The 23817-nt window shown below is 32.6% G+C and overlaps 1 protein-coding gene across 2 annotated transcripts; it reads left to right on the plus strand.

Annotated features, from left to right (window-relative positions):
- The first annotated feature begins 17726 nt into the window (after nucleotides 1-17726).
- Nucleotides 17727-23624, plus strand: LOC102616503 (phytochrome A-2). 2 transcript variants are annotated; one of them, XM_006480260.4, is made up of 5 exons: nucleotides 17727-18112; nucleotides 18716-20768; nucleotides 21262-22078; nucleotides 22818-23108; nucleotides 23209-23624. In XM_006480260.4, the coding sequence occupies exons 2-5, from the start codon at nucleotides 18722-18724 to the stop codon at nucleotides 23405-23407; spliced, it is 3354 nt and encodes a 1117-aa protein (XP_006480323.1). In that variant the 5' UTR covers nucleotides 17727-18112; nucleotides 18716-18721; the 3' UTR covers nucleotides 23408-23624. The 2 variants fall into 2 exon arrangements, with proteins under 2 accessions (XP_006480323.1, XP_052299060.1); XM_052443100.1 differs by lacking the exon at nucleotides 17727-18112 and adding an exon at nucleotides 18185-18607.
- Nucleotides 23625-23817: the final 193 nt, after the last annotated feature.

The following is a 23817-nucleotide window of genomic DNA, read 5'->3' on the forward strand; positions in this document are numbered from 1 at the left end:
TAGAAGGGAAAAAAAATGCAGATGAAATATAATTAGATTATTATTTTTTTTCCGGAGCATCTATTCAAATTAACGACTAGATAGTGTGGATGATTTTCTGAGTTGATCACATATCATATTCAAAGAAAAAAGAAATAAATAAATGGTGCAAAGTCAACCATTAATTTCTAAATGCTAACGGTAGTATTTGCTAAGCAAGTGAGAACACGGAAAAATATAATAATGATTTTGTTATATTAATTATAATTAAATGGATCTGAAAATCCAATAGGACAGCCAGGCCTAGATGGGAATGGGTATATATATCTTCTTTATCTATTGGGGACATATTAAAATAATGATGCCAATAAAATAAAAATATATATAAATTTTAATAAATTAAAAATTATATTTTGTGTTTATTAATATATTAAAATTTATATTTTTTGTATTTTACGGACATCATCACTTTTATAAAATAAAGACGTTCTCGCTAAAAAATGATTTTGTGTAGAAAGAGAGAGAGAAAGAGAGAGGGAGAGTTTCAAATTAATGGTGCTATCAAGTTCTTATTTGGACGGCAAGAAGCACACAAAACTTGCATATTGACCTTCATTTTAATTGTTATCTCATGAAAGGTCAATTTCATCATAATCTATATTCTACCTAGAAATTAAAATTAAATCTTGTTCGTTAGGTTTTAGCCTTTTGTCATAGACTATTACGGGTTGTTTGATTTTATGCTTGAACTCTAAAACTGATTCGATTTCAATCATTCAGTTGCTTTTTTTTTTAAAAAAATAAAATATCACTCATACATCTCCAAATAACGATAACAAATTACAATTTCAAAGATAATCATTCAAATGCTTCGGGAAAGTCCTCCATCTAAATATAAGATTCAGAGTGGCAAAATGTAAAATGTGCTAAAGCGTTTATTGCCTTATTACAATTTTTTTTTTTTTTGTATAAGAGACCATCTGGTATCTAAAAATTACATTAGATCCCGACTAATTTAGATTCCGGATATGATTACTAAGACGGCAAAGCTCTCCAACAAATATTTAATATAGTTGTATTCCCAAGTCTTGAACCAAAGACCTTAGTTAAAATAGAATATTATCCCCATGCCAGCTGATTTACGCGCTTGTTGAAGCCTTATTATATTTTCTTGAAATATGACATATTCAAATATCTTGCTTTGGTTAAAAAAAAAAAAGTGTTGAACTTTTGAAATCTTCCGATGAGTACTTCACTGCCCATAGTAGATTGAACAATATGCAATAAATCAGACTCCACAATCATTCAGTTATTTTAAATGTGATTGTTCTTCTATTTAACAGAAAATTTTATATATATACACGTTTTCATAAAATAATGCCATCTTTTTTTGACTTAATCATCGCAGAATTTGAAATTAATGTATAAGATGAAAAAAAAAAACTATATCCTCTAATTTTGTTAATTCCAACGTATTCAAATTTGGTAGATAGAAAACATTATCTTTAATTTTGTAATTATTTTCAAAATACTGATCATTGACAAGATTAGTTCTAATTTCATTTGACCACCTTGACCTATTAATGACCTAACAACGCTATTTGATGCTAAGCTTTGACAATCGTGAATAAACATTAAATAATCATGCCAAAGGAGAAATAGAAATGGCTTGGTCATAGATAGTCCTTACCATAAACACATATATTCATTCCATTGAGATGAATTTTATTCTTAAAGTCTATTTGGTACTATTGTTGGAAGCTGTAGTTTTAAAGGTATTAGTGAGAAGTGTTTAATAAATACTTACAATAGTATGATTTAAGTCCAGTTGATTTTATCCAATAGCTGTTTGATAAAATAATTCATAAGTCTTTTACTAGTTTTGTCAAAAATAATGCTTGCCAAATATAACGATCAATTTTTATTTCATAACCAGAACTATTTTTTCTCACAGTAGTTATAGTCTAAAACTATACCACCTTAAATCCAAACTAATCCTTATTCAAGTGTATATTACAACCTCTCAAACATTTTATTTGCACCTCCTAGCACATTATTATTATTATTATTATTATTATTATTATTATTATTATTATTATTATTATTATTAAATCAAAACTTATGTGTTACATCTAAGATATAACAAAAAATTTTGAATGTGTAAAGACTAAAAATCTTGGGTTGTGGAATCAATAACTTGTAAAGTATGAATAAAATAAAATAAAATAATACAGGTTGTAGCTGTAACATACAACAGTTGTAATTTAAATGTGTAAAATTTCTGTATTGCTTCAATATGAAGAAAGTGTGCATATAGATAGATAGGAGGAATCTGCACCCTTATTTCTTATGAAGAATCTTTGTACGGGTTCAATTAATTTTGAGCTGTGATGGAGTAACTGTGTAATTCCTCCATAAAATTCAAACAAATTGTTGTTATATACAGTGTATTCAAAACTTATAAAATAATAATAATAATAATTAAATATTAAAAAAAAAAGACTTTTAAGTTACTGGGTCCATGGGCTATTGGATTGAAATACGGGCTTAGATAGGATGGTTGGGTCCGTTAATTGGAGGATCCCAAGTTCGGACCATGGTACTAGTGGATTGGGTATGCTAATTATCCCAATTATATGAGTAATGATGTTTTTGAACCCTTCCAATTTATCACATTAACTCCCACTTTTCAAATTTACCCAATTTATTTTCTGAAGTATCCTTCCTGAATCTTGAAAATTAGTATTGTTTTCTATTTGTTTTATTTGAAACCTCGGAAATGAATAATGTTCCATCTTTAGGATCCAAACCACATATTCTAAGTTGGCCAGGGTTACATTACGATTAACGTAACGTACGTCCACACACAGCAACAGCAGTGGGTCCCACCAATAGGTACTGTTGCTGTGTGTGGGTGTACGTTACGTTAATCGTAATGTAGGGGGCTCTTTCTAAGTTTTTTTATTGGAATTGTTATTCCCAAATCACTAATGAGTACCGAGTTTCTTTTGATGAATCCAAATTTGGTGATTCTGTCCAGTATTCATCTTTAGGAAGCACTGTTTATGAAACAATAATCTAACATGATGCGGTAGTTTATTGAGATAATATCAGTCAGGGCTCCGGACTTCCCAGTATTATTGGTAATTATTAATATATATTAATTTTACAGCCCCAATCAATCAGTAACATAAGTGCAACAATACTCTTAAAACAATACAAATTAATTTAAAATTTTCTTATTTGTTAGAATCGATCAACCCTAGCTAGTTGGCTAATTCTCACATCTCTTCTCCAGCTTTGCGGGTGAGGTGTCAAGATGTGAGCATATTTCAAAAATATTAATTTGACAAAAATACTCTCCTTGATCCTCTACTTATCAATCGTGAGACTATTTTAGTCAAATTACTATTTTCTTGACTTTAAATAGAAAAAAATATATATTCCCAGCCAGCGTGATAAAAACTATACATTTTATTCCTCAACTAATTAAACCAATATAATATTCTTCCTTTAATTCATTTTTCATAAATCACAACAATTAAACAAACTTACTATAGCTGTCTTCATCGATGGGTGACAAATTGGACTAACAGATCATAGTCTTGACTAATTTTTGTCCTTAAATTGGTAAAAGATTCACAATCCAATTTAATAATTTAATAATTATCAACTAATCTCGGTCTCAAAATTAAACAAATTAAAAGATACCTATATTTATATTAACGAACATAACCACATACATTAATTACATTCCTTGTATCATCAAATGATTGGCTTCATTTTGTATCCTACCATGCGCATCAATCATTGCACGTGCTTCCCATATTCATCTCGTCACAAAAACTAAACACAGAGAGACACTGATTCAACACTCTTACCGCCGCTGTGGTTGTTGTGTTTTGTGTTAAATAAACAGATAATTGAAAAGAGCATCTCACTCTGTCTCTCCCTGCTAAATTCTAAAAATATAATGGCACCCATGTGTTGCAGCCTTGCAAAAGGAATCAATCAAAACATGTAGCCAAAATTCATCTCTTTATGCTATTCCTTCGTGTATTTGTAGCAACATTAGCACCGGATTCTGCACCAAGATTTCACTCTTCATAGTTATATATTTACATATATATATACAGACACAAGTTTCATTTCTTCTCATTACTCGGGGCAATGCTGCAAAAGGGTCTGCAAGATCTTGTCGCCGGACGCGTAAGATGCCGGTATGAGAGGCTAATATGTGACGATGATCATCAAGAAAAGGTAATGGCAAGGCCAAGATCAAGCAGCAGAAAGTGTTATTGGGTGAAGAAGATGAATGGAAGGCTTATTAAAGGGCTTAGGCTTTCGCCAAGATCAAGAAAACTAACATTGAAAGCATTGTCTGCAGCTGTTGTGCCAAGCAAGATTATAAGGATGTATGCAGATGTTCTAGATAGGATGAAGATGGATGGTTTGTGTCCCAATCTCATCTTTTCTGCTCAATGGGGACTTCCTGTTTTATCTTATCCATCTTTGAAATGTAAAAGGAGTCTCACATAGTGTTGATGCAAATTTAATCTTATCTTATATATAACTATGAATATTCTTCTCCATTCGCGTCTTAGCAGAGAAAGTAAAGTAATGAACTTTTCTTCTTTCTTAATTAATATTTCAATCCTACGCCTATTAAGCATTTACCTTAAATGTCCACAGAATCATATGTTGCCCTGATACTATAGATGTAATACCTTAAATTCACCTAAGAATTTAAAAGAGGAATTTTAAAACCTCATAACATTAATCTTATTACTATTTCTAGAAAAGTCAATATTGTCCACAATTGAATTAAAATCTCCAAAACAATAAATATGACAATAATCCTCCAAAATGGATTCGACTCTAAACAATAACCAAAGTAACAACAAATTATTCATCAAAGAAAACACCAAAGTTTTCAGCTAAATATATCATAGTAATGAAAACATAAAATGCCAATTCATAATATAAACAGTCTCTTTATTTCATATGTATATATTAAATGTTATGCATGAATTCACTTATCTCGATCTGAAGCAATCAACAATAACCTCAATCACATGAGTTCACTCTTAACCTATAGTTATCAAGACAAGATTCTTGCCAATAGCATTATCAGTTCTGACCTTGATGGGGAACGCAAACATCTTCAAACCATTAACACTTATTTAAACTACACCTGACCATCTCACACTAGCTGATTTCTAACAAACTATAAAAATAACAGAAAATCACAAAATTATCAAGAGCTAATATGAACATGTGTGGTATTCAATATAAAATTTTACAAACCCAACAGAGTTCAAAAATATCCCAAAAACGTCAAAACTATCCATTGGTGCTACTTAAAAATTCATGATTGTAGTTACTAATGTTCAAAAATAATAATTCAAGTTTTTACAATCAAATGAAACAATAAGGAATAGCATTATGTTTATAATGCATTTAATGGTAAAAAAGTAACCCAAACTAACTTAGATATCTACCTTCAAAATTCTAAGAGAAATAATCATTCGTGTACCCTAAATTTACGCTTTTATAAAAAATACTACAACACTTTAAGGGTGTATCAATCGTCCACCCTAAATTAACAAAAGTTAATGGAACTATAGCAAATTGATGATTTTACCCTTGAAAATTATCACTTGTATACCCTTAAACTCTCTTATTATCACTTATATACCCTTAAATTATCACATGTATCATATGAAAAGACTAGATTATCCCTCTGACGTCATCATATTTAAACGACAACTAACGATTTGGTAGACGACAGATACATTTTGTCAACTTAGGTTAGACGGTTGATATACCCTGAAAGTATTGTAGTAAATTTGATAACAGAGTAAACTAATGGTATACGATTGATAATTTCCCAAATTCTAAAAAATGTTTCCAAGATTTCAGCAGCCCAACTCTATGATTTTTAATTTTTTTTATAAGGCTAAAAATTATAAAGTTATATATATAGAAAATAGACATACATTTGTACCATAATAAAAGTTCCTATAATTTTCAGAAACCATTTGAGTTACAAAATAAAGTATAGAATTGAGAACTTCTGCTAAAAATTAAAATTTTTGAGTACTAGTGTTCCAAATTTAAAAAATCATTACAATTAATATAGTACTATGAGTTTTTAAAAAATAAACATATCAATAGAAAACTAGTGATATCTAGTTAATAAACTATAAATTAAGTTTCATCATAAGACTCAATGAAAATAGTAGTTATAGAGTATCAATCCACATTACTCATAGTTTCAGAATAACACAAAAGTACAACTTCCACTCAAAAACAACGTAAGTCGATACATAGTCATGCTTTCATAATTTCATCCATATAACACACAAAGTCATTCAATCTATCAAATAAAATCATAAATAAACCCAGAAGTTTAAAAGATTATAAATACTTATTGGCTTTAACCTCCTTCCGTCAAAACTATTTCAAAACTTAAGGACTCGTTTTATTAAAAACAAAAGCACCATAAAAGTAGTCTCATCATCCTTTTCTACATTCTTTTTTGCCTTTAGATTTTTGAAAAATAACGAAAGAGGAGCTTCTATAAAACTAAACTTTTTAATACCATTGTTCATTAAGGGATTTTTTTTTTAAAAAAAAATGAGTTAATAGGTGAATAAGATATATAAGGGTAAGAGATTTGAAATTCGAAAACAGTAATGCTACACATCCCAAATTTTTTATCCCAAAAAATTATCCCAAATGATGTAGCATTAATTGAGTAGTTGATAATTCTTTACAAGATCCAAGTGAATTAATTGTATTATCTCACCAACCAATTGATAAATGCCACATCATTTGGGATAAAAAATTTGGGATGTGTAGCACTACTGATTCGAAAAACCTAAAATACCATATTTTATAAAATAAGTATTATATCATATAAATCCACTTATCTTTTAGTAAGTGTCTATTTTTAGTAAGTTTAAATAAGGTTAATTCTAATCTTTAAATCAACAAAGTTATCATTCATAAACTTAAATTTCCTTAATCTCTTTGTATTTAAACTAGGTTAACGATGGATAAGGATTTGGTGCTCAAACGAGCTTGTATTAAGCACTGAATCTTTGTACATTAGCAACATAATGAATTAATGGTGTACATGTATTTATTTATTTTTAAAAGTAAATGTATATTTTGTTCATGCAATGTGTAAATGAATTAATGGTGTACATGTCCTTATATATTTTTAAAAGTAAACATATATTTTGTTCATGTAATGAGGCAGTAGGAACAAGAGCTGGCTTACCTTTGGTGACGATCATGGTAACGAGAGTGGGGGTGACGATACGGGTATAGAGAGAAAGCTGAACTGCGTCTATATAATTGGACTGATGTTAATTTGTATTTCTAGGTATTTGATTACCCAGCAAATTATAAGCTAATAATGTGTCAAGGTCATAACTCCAATCTTTTAAGGGTATTTGTGAAGTGGGGTTTTTGTTCTTGTAGCTTGAATCACCAAACGGTTTCAAGTTGTTTGCAATCTATGATCATTTCAGAAATTGTTTGTAAAAAAAAAAAAAGAGAGAGAGAGAGGAATTTTTGCTCTTTGCATAAATTAATTAAAAGAATAAAATTATTAAAAATTAAGAATAGAACTACACATGCCAACTAAACTTTCAGCATTGTTTTTAACTTGTATGGATAGCATGGATATATACAACAGGAATTATCTTTAACCTTCAATACCCGATAGTGGAGTTATACTAAACTTTAGAAATGATATAAAGAGAAAGAAAAATTGTATGTTACACTTAAATATTATTACCTTAATTGATTATTTTGAAAAATAATGCTAACTTTTTACTTAACACTATATGGTTTCATAGTTGCTTTCTTCGCTTTAAATATCAGTACTCTTATTTCAATATTTCAATAGTACTATATGTAAGCTAAGCTCCATAATGAATTAATGGTATAGTTGTTAGTTTATATGCGCTTCTTTAGGTGGAATATGGATTTAGCTAGGATTCGATCCATTTTCATTAGAAAAGTTTTATCTTTTTTATAATAGTTTACTTTTTGATCATAAACTATATATGTGAATCCATGCAAAGAACTATCGAGACTACTTGTGTGTATATAGATTTACTCTTAAGGAATCAATTTCAAACAATTTTTAATTATAAATACTTGTTTCCTTGCTTCATTCTTCCTAGATGGAATTTTTTTTTTCTTTTTAACCTTTATAGTTGGGGCATCTATATGTGATAGTAACCCAGATGTATGGAATAAGACCATCTCCTAATCTTAGCTTTATTGAGTTTTTTAAGATCTTCTCACATGTGTTTTTTAATAGTAGTGTACGAATACAATTTGACTTTTTTTTTATTAACTACCAATTAGTAGTTAAGTTGTTATTCAGTACATTATCATATCAGGAGAGAATTCAGATCCTAAATGTATGAAAGTTTTTGACTCATGGTATTGGTCTCTTGTATGTAGTGAATGGAAATGCTCAAATCCTCACCAATTGTGAACTGATCTTATCAATTTCGCATAAAATTTACAAATCATGCCAATTTCAGTTAATGATGAAAATTTTCAATTATTTTTCAATTTTATTCGTTATTACTAATAATTAGAAGACCAAAACAGTTCTCCTCTTTCTAAATGTTGGTGATGCTTGATGCGAAGAGTTTCCAATAGCCAGCCCAGCTTGACATTGATGAGCCTCCAAAGGACCATTGTTGGGCTCCTCACCAAAGAGCTATATATATATATATATATATATATTCAAATATGTAAATGAACTTCCCCCCCCCCCCCCCAAAAAAAAGGTGACGGTATATGAGTAATAAAAGTTTGGGTCTAGATATGTTGGAATTATTTTACGGTTGAGCATTAATAATAACCGTATAATTTTATAGATAAATATTAAATTCGTACTTATTACTATAATCTGACAGTAATTAACAGTGTTACATGATATAATAACTCTATGGTAGCCACTGCCTAAAAGTTTAGTCGGTGAAAGAGTACAGAAATAATAAAAGTTTAGTTAGTGGACAAAGTTTATCTAAAGAAAGCAGCTTGATGATCATAATTAAAAGTGATTGAAACATCGCTGGAAAGCTGGAGTGAAAAGCAATTGCTTTTAGCTTTTACACAAGCAAATTAATTAATTAATTAATTAAAATCAAATGCTCTCTATCTCCCTCATCAGTGCTAGCTACTACATCCTTTACAACCTATACATGTCTCCCATATATATATTTTACAATCATAAAAGATACCCAGTTTCTATGACCCTTCTCAATGCCCTACCTGGCCTTCTTCTCTCTATATAAAGACAGCAGCCTCAGAAGTTGTTAATTTCACTCAAATTAATTCCATGCATGCAGCTGTATTAGGGGATCAATTTTGGAGAAATATTATTAATTAATTTAATGGCACGTCGAAAAATGTGGTGGGTGGTACCATGCACGAACATGAGCGGCAAGAGAAGTTGTTTGAGAACGGAATCAATGAAGAGCATTGAAGATATTCTCAAGACGAAGCTTGCCACCATCAAAGAAGAGCCTTCTGCTGAAGAATATTCTTGTCTGACGCCGTCGACGCTCCGGCGATTGGCTAAGAAGGATAAGGGAAAGATATTCCGATCAAAGGCTAAGATGGCACGTTTGTTTCTGCCTCAATTCATCAGCCTCAAGCATTCTTTATCGGCATGTTCATGATTATTTTATATATAGAGAGAGTTGGGTGATTGTTTTCTTTGGCCCTTATCTCTGTAATCAACTGAGAAAAGCTGCTTGATAATCACTCGATTATTACGCTGAAGCAAAGGGTGATTGAGTTTCAGCTTTGAAAAACTTCTGTATAGCTCTGAGAATTAATAATTGAGGTGTTTTCAATGATGCTTGAGGACTTAAGCTTGATAGCTTTTGTAATCAATTCTTAATCTTGCAGTGTAGATTGTAAATACATGTAATAATTGCTGGATCAAACTAATTTTTAATTAAGAATTTCGTGTTTAATTTTACTGGTTTCTACCATTTATTTACATTCGGAATCATCTTTAAAGACCATTTTCAGTTGTTTTTTTTTTAATTTTATATAATTCAATGGATAGAACCACGTTTGGAAATGGGTCCTCTTCCTTTAGAATTTATAAGTATATTTCCTCGGATCCAAAATGATTTACAAAATCAAATTTTAGCTTTAGAAGACAATTGAAAAGGAAAAGAAGAATATTATTGAAAAACAATTTTTGCATCTTACAGCTTTCTGTTTTTAATCATATTCAATATTCTTAATTCAAAAAATTATTTAAAATAAATATATACCAAAACACAAATCACTTGTTTTTATTTTCTAACTAGCAATTTCAATTGGTATGGAAATGCAGTGCTAGAAAAAAAAAATTTCTTTCTTTTTTTTCCCTTGCTAGTCAATGTATAGTTATTTACTATTCACTTTTGTCATTTACCTCCATGTTTCTCTTTGAGCTCGAAATTCAAAATCAAGTGAAATGTGAATCCTACAAATAGTTATTTAAAATTCCTCCCTCTTCTGAGAGTTTTGTCGTTTACTTTGATTAGTGTTATTTGTAATTGTGTGGAAGCTTCATGATTCTGTCCATTCTTTGGTGGTTTTCGTTTATAATTTGAAATGGTTATTTGTGGATGATTTTTCTCCCTTTTTTTTTTTTTTAAAAAAAAGTGTTATTGTTTTTTTAAGTCGGAGCCGTTGTTTTCCCTATCTAGATTTGGACATGATTTTTGGTGTCGTGTAGATCTATAATTTATGTTTTAATTTCTCTATTCTAACCAAACTTCATTCAATTTATATAATCTACCTTATTAGTACAAATCAATATGAGGACCCATTAATCCTTTCACTCTGTATAGGACAGGACAGGACAGTGATTGACCTATTGTAATCTTGCATGGTAAGAAAATTTTAATGTGATTTTCCTTTGATCTTCCCCTTTAATCTTCCCCTTTAAAAAAAAAAAAAAAAAGTGTCCCTTGTATCATTTCTGCGAACATCTCCATTTTGTTTTTTTCTTTTAGTTACTATAAATCCCACCACCTTCCCACCTAAAGAAAACATGTCCATTTCGATTTGAATTTTTGACATCTTGTTTTTAACACATGTCAAGAAGTCGACCAAATGAATTATTCTTTGTAGGATAAATATGTTTTTTTTTTCTTCTTTTTTCATATCTTCATGAAAATATTCTTTCACACGTGCACACTTAAAGATTTGAACTCGTACCCTATCATATATATACGAAGAATTTAAATCGAATTAGAGATTTGAAGTCTGACCCACTATACACACACACACACACACACAATTTGAATCTAATGCCGAGTTACTGTGCACAGAGTGTGTTGATTTACTTTAAAACTCTTATGTATTATATTTTTGTTAAGCTTCATCATTTAAAATTTACTAGTGATCAATCGTCGTAGACCAATTCCGAGCGAGATGTAATATAACTTAGCAGCCGATCTTATGTTAACATCAAGGTAATGGCTACGGCGGAGTTATTCCATCGTAGAGTATAAATAATAACTACATGTAAAATAATAAATAATAAAAAATACGTTATAAGTTTAATCATACGGTTACGATGAAGTGCTTTAAGATTAAGCACTTGACTGTATCAAGAAAAGTGACAAGATTCTAAGGTCATATTTGGACGTTGGATAAAAGGTGAGATTATACTAATTTAAAGGATAAAAAAAATTACTCTAATCCAGAGTTATGTTTGGTTGTTAGGCCTAATAAATTAGTCTAAATTTTAATCCAACATTCATAAAACTATTAATCCCTATCTTCATATGGGTTTAAATAGTACTAAATATTTAATAGTCTGAATTTGTTACTAATATCAAAAGTTTATTCAATAATTTAATGTAATTTTTTTAAAAATTTAATATTTAATCAAAATTTTAATTCAATAATTTTATTTTAACTAATATGTAATATATTAAACATAAAAAATTATTCTATTTATTTAATTCTGATAATATTAAAATCTAAATATTAAATAAAAAATAGTAAGATGATTTAAAAAATAATATATTATTTAAATAATTATTTTAGCTTCATTAAATTAAATTTAACATAGTCATATCCGTCACGATACCAAACAAAAAATAATACTACATAATTCAATATAATTCAATCTAATTTATCTACACATATATATAAAGCTGGGACTTGAGGAGGTGATGTAGCATCACAATTTCTCATCTTTGTATATTCTTTATTATCTAATAAATAAAGAAATTTTCTTTTAGATTCGACTTTTTATCTTTTCATAATTAATTTGATTATTATTACACAATAATAATTATGTAAAGATTTTAACGAGGTATATTCTTTGTAATGAACATCTAAGGGGAAACGTTATGAATTTATTAAAATAAATGTAGATGTTCATAACATATATCTCTCAGTCTCCCCACTATCTCCCATTAGCAATTTTTAGCTTCCCTATAACTCCCACTATCTCACAAAGAATTATGATCTATAATTTTTCATTAATTTCATGGAGTGATTATATAACTATAAAAGGAGAGCTCATCTTTTTATTTTGTACACACACAATTGAAATAAATAAAATCACTCTATAATATATTCTCTCATTTTATTCTTTATCTTGCGTTGCTTCTTTATTTGTATTGCTTGCTAATATCTTTTTTTTTTATAAGATTGACTCATCTTAAAAAAAATTAATTTATATTTTTTATTCATTTTATCAAGTGTAAAATAAAAAAAAATAATATTAAATTTTTTTTTTTAAAATCGCATGAAGCGTTCTATTTTCTAATTTAATTATAAGAGTTAATCCTGTTCAATCCATCTTTCAAACTTAGCCTAACCTGCCTTCTGGCACCACCCTAGCCCACAGCCATGGAGTAATAAACACGTGTCACTTTTTATTCCGTCTTTTTTTTTTTTATAATTTATACGATAAACGCACTCAAACGATTCTATTTTAAACTTTGAGATAGAGATTGAAAAATAAAAAGAAATTCAATAAATTATTAGTTACTGGCGTGAGTAGCAATAAAATTGAAGGCACGACAAAGAAACGGAGTTGGGTGCCAACACTTGTGGCGTAGAATTCGATAATCACTCGGCTTTTGAATTCTAAATTCAACCCCAATTCTCAAAAGGGATTCTCTTTGATTCGGTTCAAAATGATCAATCAATGGCTTTGTTGATCTTTCTATTTTTTTATTTTTTTCATTAGATAAGGAGCAAAAAATTGATTAATTTTTGTTCATGTCCGAGGCTATTAAGGAAATATCCGAGCTTGATGATGATGGTCGTGCGGCTGGTGGGGTCCGTGTTAAGCAGAGGAGTTTCAGAAAAGCAAAGAAGGTGGTCCTGTTTCCATTTGCAACGGCCAAGAAACAGTTTTTTCACAACAGAAGAAAGAAACAACAGCAGCAAGAAAACAAAACGGTTTCTTTTGCTTCATCTGTAGCTGCTGGTGCTGCAAATGGTGGTGCTATTTCTGGTACCAACGGTTGTTACTTTTGTTTTAAGCAGCCTCATACTTTAGAATCACCTGCTGAGTCTTTCACAAGTGACCCAAATGATTCATCTTTCACTCACGACATGTTGAGGTCGTTGATTGAGAAGAATGATTTCTATTCCAAAGAATGCAATCCCCACATTGATTATTGAAACCGCTGCTTGTAATCTTCGTAGTTGTTTTTGTGGCTGTCATTCTTGACAAATTCATCAAATAGGCCCTCAATTTAATGGCTTTTATAGGGGGGTTGGTTTCTTCAGCTTGTTGTTTTGGAGCTGTGATTCTTGACAGATTCATTAAATAGGCCCTCAAATTTAATGGCTTTTATTGGGTTGGTTTCTTGAGATGGGTTGAGTGATATTGGCCATCATATATTTGGCTTCCTTGTGGCATTTGGTATTCTTGATTGAAGCTTTGTTGCAAATGCGTAAGTTTGCCCAGTCCATTTCAAGTTTTCAACAGTTTTGAACAAGAGAAGGGAAAAGGGTTCTGTTGATCCACTGCTGAGTGAGAAGTTTCTTAATTTTTTTTATTTTTTATTTATATTCTTTCAAGTTGTTGAATATATATATTTTTTTTGGCCTAGTTGATTAGTGTTCACATTCTTGGTATGTATGGTTTTATGTGTTCATTTCATGTATATACCAAAATGCTGTACTTATTAAATCCAATGATTGGGTTTAGTTTTCTGTTTTTAGCTTCTTGCCTCTATATTGGGTGAGCTATGGACTAGGAATTCTTGAGGTTTCAGAATTTGTAGCCGAGTTCAAAAGGTTTAAGTCTTTAAGTTTCTTTTTAATTGATGCAATTTATATGGTTGTAATCTAGTCCTCGCTGGTTCTTGTTCTGTCGACCGAGGTTATGAGGTTTATGTAGGTGGAACATCATTGTGAACTCTAGGAAGAAAGCAAAGCTCATGGCCTTCTTAGTTAAGTTCGATATACTTCATGAAATTTGTTTTCAGTTTTACACAAATGGTCATTGTCTATGAGAGAATTAATGCAATATCATTCTGAGTTCTGCTTATGCCATTACATTGAATTAACTGCTGCTGTGGTTTTGATTTGTTTTGTCTGAATTACTTTATGTTTATTTAGGATTGCACTATTGCTAGCTTCTGAAATGTCAAGTTCTCAACTTCCTCAGAACCAAAATCTGTAAGTTTTTATCTTAATCATGTTTGGGCTTCTTTCTTCTGTTGTAAAAGATATTAATTGAATGGAGGTAGTGGATTTTGATTTGCAAAAGTTTGTAAAACTGCACATTTTGATTGTTAAATCTTTCATTCTAGCAGCATCTGTCTTGCTAGCCAATAATTTTGGGAAGACTGCTTCAAATTATTTTTCTATAGACATGGTGTTATAGGTTCCTCAGTGTGTGAGATATGTATCCTTTTTGTTCCTTTTGTAAATTCTTGACTTCCTTCTGAATAATAAGACTAATGCATGCCTGCCACTGGTTTAATAGAAGAGTTTGTAGTTTCGATCTATTAGCTCTTTGCAAACCTCAATAGCCAGAAGATGACTCAAAATTCAGACAAGCACCTTAGTGATCGACAATCAGTTTGCCCATTCGATAAATGTTACTATGAAAATTTATCACTCTTGACTTCTGCATCCAAGATTTTCTTCTCAGTTTATTGCATTTCCAATTTTTTAATTGGCTTTATCTATTTCCCACTATACCTTTGTTATTAAAATGCGAGATGCTTCTGACTAAACTGAACCCTTAAACACAAACAAGAGCCTGAGGAGTACTGAAATTTTCCAAGTTCTGGTGCCTGGAACTGGTTGTTTCTTTGTTACCTGTACCATGTGAATTGGTTGCTTCAGAATATGGGACTTGTTTCTTGGCTTTTCTTTCAACAGTCAACAGTGCAGCATATTCCCAGGTAGATACCATATATCATGACAGACTGCAGCTTCAAATAATAATCTTTATTATCCTTCACGAAAATGTATTGGATGTCATTTTCATCTCGTGTCATTATTGTTTTAGAACTAGGTGCTTCTCTTATACACCATCACTATTCACTAGCATATATCTGAGACAATACTTGGAGTTGGATGCCGATACATGGGTAGTTAAGAAAATTCTCCCCCAAGCTAAGTAGTTCTTGTCCCTGGCTGGAACTGTTCAAACAAATAAAGACTTTGCCTACTGGCTGAGTTAGCCTTCCCCGCCTCTCTCCCCCCCCCCCCTTTTTTTTTTTTTCATTTAACACCTAATTACTAAAGAAGCTAACAAAAACTGATCGGCAATGGATTAAAGGATTTTCAAATTTCTTTTATCTATTTCCATTTTCTTGTAACTGGTGAGTGACAGACTGCAAGATACATGTAGCATTTGGCATCCTTCTATCCTATCTTATCATCGTGGCATCAATATTTGCTTTAAATAAAGGCAAGCATCTGAAAATGCTGTTCAGAATTTGTCCGAACATGGAAAATATATTCCAATCCCAGTTAGTCAAGGTTGAAAGGCATAAAATACAGCATAGTTCATGAAAGAAATCGAAATTGCGGAGGTTCATGGATTATTTTATCTCCACAAACTCTCAAGTCTCAAGAGCCAATTGATTTACGGCAAACTTTGCATATTAAAACTCGAGATATGGATATGATGGTAAGTTAAAGATGTTAACAATAGAGAATTGAAGAGGTTGATGTTGACAAGACTCAAAATTGAGGTCCTTCTGTGTACTACTTGTTCTCACATCTCTGATTCAGGCAAAGCCAAAATGCCACAGACAGAGAGCACGTGCAATTTAATGTTGGCAACTGCAAGTTGGGAAACCAAAAACATCAGCAGCCCAGCAAATCACACTCAAGTTGATGAACATCCCTAAAGCACACATGACCCTGTTCAATTAACCAACTAAAGAAAGTTTCCAAACAAACAAAATGGGTCGCACAAGGATCTGCTTTGCTTTGGGTCACAACTCGCAAAGCAAATGGGCCCTTGAGGTAATGGGAAAAAGCAGGAGCAAAGCAAAAAGCATGGAGTCTTGGGAGGAGATTTATATATTCATGAGCATTATTCATGTGTGAAAGGGAAAAGGGTATGGGCCAAAATATGTGAATGCCGTATGCTATGTGTCAGATGCTAAGCAATGCACGTGAATACCATAACTCAATCACCTATTATTTGACTAAATTTAGGGGGGAATGCCTGCTGCCTGCTGCCTGCATGGGCTATTTTATTTTTTCTGCTTTTTGGGTTTTGCAGTTTCTCTGCATTCGCAAATCTGAAATCTTGAAGAACTCCTTTGCTGTCACCTGCTATCAAAACTCAAATCTCCATCCATTTCTTTATATATTTTATTAATCTTATCTTCTCCCACTATCTATTCTAAAATATTTTCAATCAAAACCTACCGACATAAATGGAACAGAGCAGATCCAATTAAAATATGGACACATGCTATTTTTATAGAAATGATGATTGATGAGTGATGAATTATTTATTATCAACTTGTCTTTCGAAAAGTGAAAAACATACATCGAATATTATTATTTTGTTATTTAATATTTTTTACTTTATCACCGTTACCTTTTTTTTTTAACTTAATGTTTAAATTTTTATCATTTCACCCCAAATCAAAAACCATTAAAGTTAATAGAATATTTAACAAAATTATAATAAAAAATTTATTTTACCCCAAACTATTTAGGTATAATTTAATTCTCTAAATTAAAAAATTACTAAATTAATTATATATAAAGAAATAATGTTTTTATCAATTTATTATTTTATGTATTTAAAATAATTAATTAATAAAATTATAAATATAATACGTTATAAAACTCTTAAAATATTGAATATATTGAAACTCTTAAAATAATTCTATGATATATGTAAGGAAATATTAATTATTAAGTAATAAAATAATAATATCCCTATGTACATACTTGATAATTTTGTCAATTATAATAACACGGCACTATAATGATGATGACGATAATAATAATAATAATAATAATAATAATAATAAACAACTAAGAGTAATGCCAAATTCACATTTATATCTTAGGTCTCAAATAATTTATAGTAATTTATTTATAATTCACATATCAAAGTTAAAAAGTCTCAAATGACGTGTGATAATTTATTTATAATTAACCCATCAAATTAGTAAATAGTTGTACATAAAGTGAATGAATCTTTTTTATATTTGACGGAATCCCAACGTAAGATCAGCATCGGTGCCTACAGTAATGACCCACGCCACGCTTCATGATTTTGTATTAAACTATAATAAAAAATATTAATTTGTTAATGCAATGGGGGTACCTTTTGTTGTGAAGTGGGTAACTGGCCGACTGTTTAGCAGTGCTAGTGCTAGTGCTGGTTGGGATTTGAAGGGGGCTCAAAGACAGAGAAGACATAGAAGGCGGTGCCAAACTTTTCCATAAAACCAGACATGGGTGTTGGGTTTGGTTTGTAGCTACGAATGGGCATGTGCTTGTTGTTAGGCACTTTCATTTCTTTGCTCTTATTAGATTGACCAAACTCAGACAAGACTTGGGTTATTTGTTAACTGACTTTTCTTCGCCTCTTCAGCTCAAGAACAACGACAACAACAGCGAGGTTTTAAGCTTTTCCTTTTTCTTTCTTTCAGCTTATCAACTGAACTGTATGTGGCTTATGGGGTGGTTACTTTTGGTTTTTGTCAAGCTTTGTTAATTGTGTTGCTTCAGCTGAAAACTTTGTTCAATTGTGGGGTGTTGTTTTGATCAAACTAAGTTTAGCTTTATAAGCTTCATAGCTTTGTGTAGATTTGGTTCAACTTTGGGTTAGAGCAAGGCAAAGTTAGTTTCCTCAAGTTATTGTGTTGCTTACGGAACCGGTACCTGTTAATATTTCTTAGCATGATTTCAAACATGAATACAGAGCCAGGTTCTTTGTTACTGAGTTTTCTTTCCTGGAATGCTTGATGGAGCATTTTTTTTTATTTAAATGACATTTTTGGCATCTTTGGTGCTTATTCTGCACAAGTTCCTGAAGTCTTGACAATGTTGTTGTTAATTACTACTAGTGCTAACTAGTATGATGACAGTGGCGGCTACAATACCTCAATAATAAGTAATTGCTAATTGCTGTATCAATATATCAATACCATCTGCCCCTTTATCTTGTGCATTTCATGATACCTCAGATTTTTTCATTTAATTCTTTTCTTATTTTTACCAGTTTAATATGTCTTCATCAAGACCAGCCCAATCATCCAGCAATACAGGGAAATCAAGACACAGTGCTAGAGTCATTGCCCAGACTACTATAGATGCAAAGCTTCATGCAGATTTTGAGACTTCGGGTACTTCCTTCGACTATTCAAATTCAGTGCGAGTTAGCAGCACAGCTGGTGGAGATCAACAGCCTAGATCTGATAGAGTAACCACCGCTTATCTTCATCATATACAGAAAGGAAAGCTGATCCAGCCATTTGGATGCTTGCTAGCCTTAGATGAGAAAACCTTCAAGGTCATTGCATACAGTGAGAATGCACCTGAATTGTTGACAATGGTTAATCATGCAGTCCCGAGCGTTGGGGATCATCCAGTTCTTGGCATTGGAAGTGACATAAAGACCATCTTTACTGCCCCCAGTGCCTCTGCATTGCAAAAGGCGCTAGGATTTGGGGAAGTATCTCTTTTGAATCCCATTTTGGTCCACTGCAAAACTTCTGGGAAGCCCTTTTATGCAATCGTGCATCGTGTAACAGGCAGCTTGATCATTGACTTCGAACCTGTGAAGCCATATGAAGTCCCCATGACTGCTGCCGGGGCTCTACAATCATACAAGCTCGCAGCCAAAGCAATAACCCGGTTGCAGTCTTTGCCTAGTGGGAGCATGGAGAGGCTTTGTGATACTATGATTCAGGAGGTGTTTGAACTCACAGGTTATGATAGGGTGATGGCCTATAAATTTCATGAGGATGATCATGGAGAAGTGGTCTCTGAGATTACAAAGTCTGGCCTGGAACCTTATTTAGGTTTGCATTATCCGGCCACTGATATTCCTCAGGCTGCACGTTTCCTATTTATGAAGAATAAAGTCCGTATGATTGTTGATTGTCGTGCAAGACATGTCAAAGTACTTCAAGATGAGAAACTTCCCTTTGATCTGACCTTGTGTGGTTCAACCTTAAGGGCCCCACACAGTTGCCATTTACAGTATATGGAGAACATGAATTCCATTGCTTCTCTAGTAATGGCAGTTGTAGTGAATGACGAGGAAGAAGAGGGTGACAATACACTACCACAGAAGAGAAAGAGACTTTGGGGTTTAGTAGTTTGTCATAATACAACTCCAAGGTTTGTTCCATTTCCTCTTAGGTATGCATGTGAGTTTTTGGCTCAAGTATTTGCCATACATGTTAATAAGGAGTTGGAATTAGAATATCAGATCCTTGAGAAGAACATATTGCGTACTCAGACACTCTTATGCGATATGCTTATGAGGGATGCGCCCTTGGGTATTGTAACACAGAGCCCAAATATTATGGATCTCGTTAAATGTGACGGGGCTGCTTTATTGTACAAGAACAAAATATGGAGATTGGGAGTGACTCCAAATGACTTCCAGCTACATGATATAGTGTCATGGCTTTCTGAGTACCATATGGATTCTACAGGTTTAAGTGCGGACAGCTTATATGATGCGGGTTACCCGGGGGCCCTGGCTCTTGGTGATGTAGTTTGCGGAATGGCAGCTGTGAGGATTTCTCCCAAGGACATGATTTTCTGGTTCCGATCCCAGACAGCTTCAGAGGTTCGATGGGGTGGTGCAAAGCATGAACCTGATGAGAAAGATGACGGTAGGAAGATGCATCCAAGATCATCATTCAAGGCTTTCCTTGAAGTTGTCAAGACAAGAAGCTTACCTTGGAAGGACTATGAAATGGATGCAATCCATTCTTTGCAGCTTATATTGAGGAATGCATTCAAGGATGTTGGAACTTTGGATTTGGATACTAAATCAATCCACTCAAAACTCTGTGATCTGAAAATAGAAGGAATGAAGGAACTGGAAGCGGTGACTAGTGAAATGGTCCGCCTCATCGAAACAGCTACAGTACCAATTTTGGCTGTTGATGTAGATGGTCTGGTCAATGGGTGGAATACAAAAATCGCTGAGTTAACCGGCCTTTCTGTTGATAAAGCAATTGGAAAGCATTTCCTCACACTCGTGGAAGATTCTTCAATTGATACCGTCAAAAGGATGTTGTACTTGGCATTGCAAGGTATGTTCTAATGCTGGTTTTCTTTTACCATCCATCTTCCATTTATTTATATTTCTCATCATATGCATGTGCAGAATCATTGTATTTGCCTGGGGACGTCTATATGTTCTAATGCTGGTTTTCTTTTACCATCCATCTTCCATTTATTTATATTTCTCATCATATGCATGTGCAGAATCATTGTATTTGCCTGGGGACGTCTATTATCTTATTTATTATGGCATGCATTTTCTTCAAAATGATAAAGAAGACTGAGAAAACATAAGATGTCTCACTGGTCTATTTCACCAATACAGTGTGCTTAAAATGTAGGAAACATAGAAACTTCCACTTTCTGATGCCTGCACTTCCAGTGTGGGCAGATGGGTTTTGTATGTGGTTTTGCTTGAAACAAAAAGATTTATCTTTTCAGAAATTCTTTTCCAATTCATTTTTGTTCTTATGGAAAAAAAAAAAAGTTGTTAACATGCTGCATTTTCCCCCTTTTTATCAGGACAAGAGGAGCAGAATATCCAATTTGAGATCAAAACACATGGATCTAAGATTAATGATGACCCCATAACTTTAATTGTGAATGCCTGTGCGAGCAGGGACCTTCATGATAATGTTGTTGGAGTATGTTTTGTGGCCCAAGATATCACTCCTCAGAAGACAGTCATGGACAAATTCACCAGGATTGAAGGTGATTACAAAGCGATTGTACAAAACCCAAACCCATTGATCCCTCCCATATTTGGTTCAGATGAATTTGGGTGGTGCTGTGAGTGGAATCCGGCAATGGTAAAGTTGACTGGGTGGAAGCGAGAGGAAGTTATAGACAAATTACTTTTGGCAGAGGTTTTCGGGACCAACATGGCATGCTGTCGTCTGAAGAATCAAGAGGCTTTTGTAAATCTTGGCATTGTACTAAACAAAGCCATGAGTGGTCAGGATCCTGAGAAGGTTCCTTTTGGTTTCTTTGCTCGTAATGGGAAGTATGCGGAATGCTTGTTATGTGTCAATAAGAAATTGGACAGGGAGGGAGCCGTCACTGGTGTGTTCTGTTTCTTGCAGCTTGCCAGTCATGAGCTGCAACAAGCACTTCATGTCCAGCGATTATCAGAGCAAACTGCGCTGAAGAGATTGAAAGCTTTAGCTTATACTAAAAGGCAGATCCGAAATCCACTATCTGGGATCATATTTTCTCGGAAAATGATGGAAGGCACTGAGCTAGGAGCAGAACAGAAACGGCTTTTGCATACCAGTGCACAGTGCCAGCGTCAGCTTCATAAGATTCTTGATGACTCAGATCTTGATAGTATTATTGATGGGTATGATTAACTACTTTCCTAATGAGTGATATTCATATTCTTTCAAATTATGCAAGTCTACTGTGCGCCTGTCAAAAAAATTTGTCTTGTAGCATAGAAACTCCTCACACTGCATCCTGCCTGCTACATTTGGAGAGACAATGAGCTTTAGTGTTTTGTTTATTATAGTGTTTAAACCTTTTAGGAGCTACAAATTAAAAAAATTTTCTTCTTTTCTGGGTAGGACAATCGCTTTGACATAAAAGCTTAGTGCCTATGCTTGTATCTAAGCACCAGCAGTTAAAGTCTCCTCAAGTAGTTATGATAAACTGTATTTTAGGATTTATAACTTGGTTATATGATGTTGAATTATATTTCAATTAGGTCTTATCTCTACTGAATCCACATTCATAATACGATGAGAGGTCGCACTGCTTGTATAGGAGTTTGGAAAATTGAATTAAGAAATAGTACTTGTAGATCATACATTTTTACCGATGCCATCTTGATCAATTTTCTTAGTATGGATGCCATCTTGATCAATTCTCTTCGCGTGATTTCTCTCAATGATTTTGTTATTTGACATTCTCCTTCGGAATATATTGTCTGTTGTCGCTATTGATGAAAATTTGGAGTATTAGAAACTGTCTATTATGGAAGGGGGAGAGGGTCAGAGATAATTGTTTACTTTTGTTGATGCCTCTCAGGCTCTAACCATGATCTCTTGTAACCAAATGCTTCTCGTTTTCCATCTTAACAGCTACTTGGATCTAGAAATGGTTGAGTTTACCCTGAATGAAGTATTGGTTGCCTCTATCAGTCAAGTGATGATGAAGAGCAATGCAAAGGGCATCCGAATAGTCAATGAAACGGCTGAACAGATCATGAGTGAAACCTTATATGGAGATAGTATTAGGCTTCAACAGGTCTTAGCTGATTTCTTGTCGATATCAATTAATTTCGTGCCAAATGGAGGCCAGCTTATGGTTTCATCTAGTTTGACCAAAGATCAATTGGGGCGGTCTGTTCATCTTGCATATCTGGAGCTCAGGTAATACTTCAGTCCTGTCAAATGCCTAGAAATAGCTCATGCTACTTCAATAAAGAAATTGAAGGAGGTCATAACTTTTGGCATTTATATTTTGTTTTAGGATAACACATGCCGGTGGTGGGATACCTGAACCGTTGCTGGATCAAATGTTTGGAAGTGAGGGAGATACATCTGAGGAAGGCATTAGCTTGCTAATCAGCCGAAAACTGGTAAAACTTATGAACGGAGATGTACAATATCTAAGGGAAGCAGGAAAGTCGACTTTCATCGTATCTGTTGAACTTGCTGCAGCCCATTAGGCAAAGGTCTAATCTTTTTTTCTGAAGAAATAGTTTCTGGAATGTGTTCTGTTTCTTCTGTACATAAAAGAGGGTTTTGAAGTTCAATGCTGAATATGCCTCACAGTGTGCTTGTAAGTTGTCTAATTTCCTCTTTTGACATTTTGTTTTGTTTTAACTTGTAAAAAAATGTTGTATCATTTCTCTTTTGATTTGATAAATTGCATCCTTACTGGAACCTGAGTCTTCTTTTTTATTCAATGAGTTAATTCTCTCGGCAATTTTGATATTTGGTTATATCAATTGGGTATCTTGTGCTTTTTCTGCTTTTCATGATTTTTAATTTCACTTGTCCCTCTCAATCATTTCACTTATAAATAATCTGATACTGTTGTTTCTTCTTTTGCCTTCTACTATTTCCCCAGACAATG

This window comes from Citrus sinensis, chromosome 6, assembly GCF_022201045.2.
Source record: "Citrus sinensis cultivar Valencia sweet orange chromosome 6, DVS_A1.0, whole genome shotgun sequence".
Lineage (NCBI taxonomy): Eukaryota > Viridiplantae > Streptophyta > Magnoliopsida > Sapindales > Rutaceae > Citrus > Citrus sinensis.